The sequence below is a fragment of the Miscanthus floridulus genome, chromosome 15, assembly GCF_019320115.1.
Source record: "Miscanthus floridulus cultivar M001 chromosome 15, ASM1932011v1, whole genome shotgun sequence".
NCBI classification, from domain to species: Eukaryota; Viridiplantae; Streptophyta; class Magnoliopsida; order Poales; family Poaceae; genus Miscanthus; species Miscanthus floridulus.
The window spans coordinates 63,910,199-63,914,320 of record NC_089594.1 but is presented as its reverse complement, the minus strand read 5'-3'; the positions used below and the strand labels follow the sequence as shown (position 1 = coordinate 63,914,320).

Sequence of the window (4,122 nt, the reverse complement as noted above, 5' to 3'; positions counted from 1 at the left end):
GATAAGAAATAAAGAAAGCAAAGAAGGAAATTGAAGAAAAAATAAAGGAATAAAAGGAGGAAAAGATAAGGTATTATGGATATTTCAACCTTTTTTTATCTATCTTGAGGAGTTATTTTACCAAATATTTTACCAAAACAGCTTCAGCTATAGCGATATATTTGCTCGTAGAGCCCAAATAAACAAAAATGTGGCTCAACCATTTGAGCAGTGGTTCTAGCTGCTCAAAAGTGGAGCTGTACTAAACCAGAGTTTAGTCTTAGGCCTGTTTGAATTCACTATTTGATAATAGTTATCTAGATAATAGCTATTATCTGATTTGGTCTAATTAGTGAGATAGTTGTTATCTATCTAGTCCACTATCCATATCTGTTTGATAAAAAAAGATAGTTATTAGCTGATAGCTACTGCCTACCGGAAACCAAACAGGGCCTAGTCAATAATTTGTTGTCGTGACGTAATGATTTGACAGGTCTACCTAGCAGCTAGCTGGTATGAGCATAAGGCAAGCTAATAGTGTGGGCAGTGGTTCAGATGCTGTTTGTCCTCATCGACATACTAGTATCATCTATCATTGATCATACATAAATCCGATTTGGTAGATAGATAGTAAGATTACACCTCCCATTGGCGCCTCTATATATGTAAACCAAGCTAGCAGGCTGCCGAACGCACACTTGCAGCCAGCTCAGTACAGTACTACAATTCCTGACAGCAGCAAAAATGACGAGCGGTGTCCAGCTGGTGACCAAGTCCCTGCCAGTGGTCGTCGTCCCGTCTTCGTCAGGGCCGGCACCACCGACGGCCGGCGAAACCGTTAGGCTCTCCCCTTTCGACAGGTGCGTCGCTCCTTTTCCGGTGACGATGCTGCTCGCGTTCGACCGCCCAATCCAAGAACCGGCGGAGACGATAAAGTCTGCCCTGTCGCGTGCGCTGGCTCACTACCGCCCAATCGCCGGCCGGCTGCGCCTGACGCCAAGACCCGGCGACGACGACGGGGAAGAACCCTGCATCGCGTGCACCGACGAGGGCATCACCTTCGTTGGCGCGTCAGCTAGCTGCGGGCTGGAGGACGTCACGACGGCCCAGCTCACGGACCTCGTGATCCGCTATCCCGCCGAGCTCTGCCGCGACACCGAGCCCCTGCTGCTGCTACAGGTGACGGATTTCACCTGCGGGGGTTTCACCGTCGGCGTGACGTTCAACCACGTCGTCGCCGACGGCTCCGGGTTCGCGCAGTTCCTGAGGTCCGTCGGCGAGCTCGCGCGCGGGGCGCCGCAGCCTTCCCTCGGCCCGGTCCGGCGCTGGGACGACGGCCTGCCGAGCCTCCCCGTGTCCACGGTCGCCGCGCAGAAGTCGACGATGACGCACGGCCGCAAGGACCTGGCCCGCGTCGACGTCGTCGTCCCGTTCAGCCTGATCAGCGGCATCAAGGCCGAGTCCGGTGGCACGGTCTTCGACGTCGTCACGGCGGTGCTGTGGCGCTGCCGCACCCGGGCGATCATGTCCGCCGCCGCCGGCGACGACCCAGAGTCCCCCGCGCCTCTGGCGTTCCCGAGCGACGTCCGCGCGCGCGTCGGCGCCCAGGCCGGCTACTACGGCAACTGCGTCGTCGTGCAGCTGGTGCCGGCGACGACGAGAGCCGCCGTGGCGAGCGCCGGCATCGGCGACCTGGTGGCGCTCATCAGACGCGCCAAGGAGAAGATACCGGACCTGCTGCTGCCGGCGGGCACCAGCCCCGACCCCAGCCCCAGAGAGGAACAAGGGACACCAGCGTTCGACGACGCTGCTGCGGCCGGGGCCGGGGGAACAGCTGTGGCGGCGGCAGAGGGCGGCGATCAGGAGGAGATGAAGCTCGCGTACAACGCGCTCGTCGTCGCCAACTGGCGGACGCTAGGAGTCGACGAGGTGGACTTTGGCGGCGGCGTGCCCGCGAGCGTGACGTGGCACGAGGAGCGGGCGGTGGTGCCAGGTTGCGTGGCGTGCCCGCCGTGCAGGAATAGGGAGGACGATGGGGTCAGAGTGGCGGCGATATGCGTCAAGACGGAGCACGCCGGCGCCTTCCTTGAGGAGCTCGTCTCCATGGGAACCAGGGTGCTTCCCTCCAATCTGTGGGCATAAGCATAACACGTGACATCACATCCAAGGTGATGGGGAGAATAAGTTGCGACATTTTATTAGCACGGTGATAGTGCTAATCTGCATGTGTGGTGGGTCCAGCGTCACAACGGTTGGATTTTTTTTTCATGTGCCACGCGTCATACATGTGTCAAGGGTATCACAATAGTACACAAATTTTTTTTAACGTACGGTCAAAAATGATCTTGAGAGTCCGTTAGCAAAACCAATACTATGTCAGCTATTGTAAAAATAAGTTATTCTAAGAGACGATTTTAAAATCGTCCCTACAAATTAATTTTTACGGACGATTTTATTAAGACGACCGTTCTTAAAAATCGATTTTCACAGTCGATTGAAGATCCAAATTAATTTTTACGGACAGTTTTATTACGGACCAATTTTTATGGACGGTTTTATTAAGTCAACCGTCCTTATAAGCAATTTAAAAAATTAAAAATCATTTAAAACTCGTAAAAATATGAATTTTTTTAATGTGTCCGGAGGCCCAAAGGATCGACCACCATTTGCTCTGGATTTAATTTCCACTATTTCTTACCGAGTGCAGTTACTAGGATTCAAACTAGTGACCTCTCGCCTCGTGCGTTCAGCCCTCTGTTACCGTACCATACACTCACTTGTGATTTCATATGTGTGTTATCTATTTGTACCAATATATACGAGTCTTGTAATCAATATTTTGACATGTAATCAATCTTAAATGGGAAAATTTTCAACTACAAAGTTCTAGATCTCGTCGAATACTACAACTTTGACATATAATATGTCTCCATCCAAGGTCATTTGAAATTTTTAAAATTTGAAATTCATGATCTGAGAGCTTAATTTATTTATTTCGAATCCTAAATGATCTCAAACAAAAAATTTATCGAGTACAAAGTTTTGGATTTCGTCGAGAACTACAATTTTGATATAACTATTGTCTTCATCCGACTTTATTTGAAAAAGATATAATTTTATTTGTGCTGTAGCTATTTTCAAGGACGGTTGACTTAGTCAATCGCCCTTGAAAATCGAATTTTAGGGATGGTGGACTTAACAAAAATGCCCCTAAAAATCATCCATTTTCAGAGACGGTTGACATAAGCAACCTTCCTTGAAAATCTTATTTTCAGAGGCGGTTCTTTTAAGCTGACCATCCTTAAAAATAGGTATATTTTCGGTGACGGTTTATTACTTAACAAAACTGCCCCTAAAAATTGGTTTAGAAGTCTAGGACAAGCTCATTGATAGTTAGGGCGGTCGCCCCACCATGCCCCTAGGGTGGCTCTCCCTCAGCCCATGGACACACCCACCTTGTTGCCCAAGCCTATAATTGCGGTTTCACCGACATGCTAGCGCTTGCCATTGTGCCTGCCTAGAATGCACACCCGCATGTCATCCCTCGATCTGTCTACACATGGTAAACCAGAGGCATCCACGAGCAAATATATGTTGACGACCGATACGCCCTATTGGTATTGGTACTCCTTGGCGCCTTTTCTTCTTCTCTTCTTCCATGCTCACCGTCGCCCCACGGCCCCAGACTACTGCCGCTACCTAGAGGTTCACTATAATTCACTACTACAGAAAACTTAATGGAGGCGGGCAAAAACGATTAATGGAGGCGGGCAACCCAACCACCTCCAATCAAAGGCCTCAATAAATCACGAACTACTGGAGGCGGTTGACATGCCCGCCTCCGTTAATCAATAAAAAATAAAAAATCTAGCGAGCTCGTCGATGAGGCCTGTTGAGCCCATCGACGAGCCCGCCGAGCCCATCCGCGCCTGCCCACCGCCACCCATCGGATTCATGCATGCGCCGTCATTGCTCCCATGTTGGATCTGCCGCTCCCATGCTGGACCTGCCGCTCTCGTACGGGATCCCGCCGTGTCCGCCGTTGTTGAAGCCACCGAGCCAGATCCACGCCGCCACCGAGCGAGGGAGGGAGTCTAGGCTCGTGCCGCCGTGCTGAGCGAACGAGGGAGGGAGCTAGGTCTG

At 50.9% G+C, this 4,122-nt stretch overlaps 1 protein-coding gene across 1 annotated transcript; it reads left to right on the top strand.

Moving 5' to 3' along the window:
* Positions 1–604: 604 nt before the first annotated feature.
* On the top strand, positions 605–2,353 carry LOC136509133 (acyl transferase 15-like). The gene has a single exon (XM_066503939.1). The coding sequence runs from the start codon at positions 724–726 to the stop codon at positions 2,119–2,121; it is 1,398 nt and encodes a 465-aa protein (XP_066360036.1). The 5' UTR covers positions 605–723; the 3' UTR covers positions 2,122–2,353.
* Positions 2,354–4,122: the final 1,769 nt, after the last annotated feature.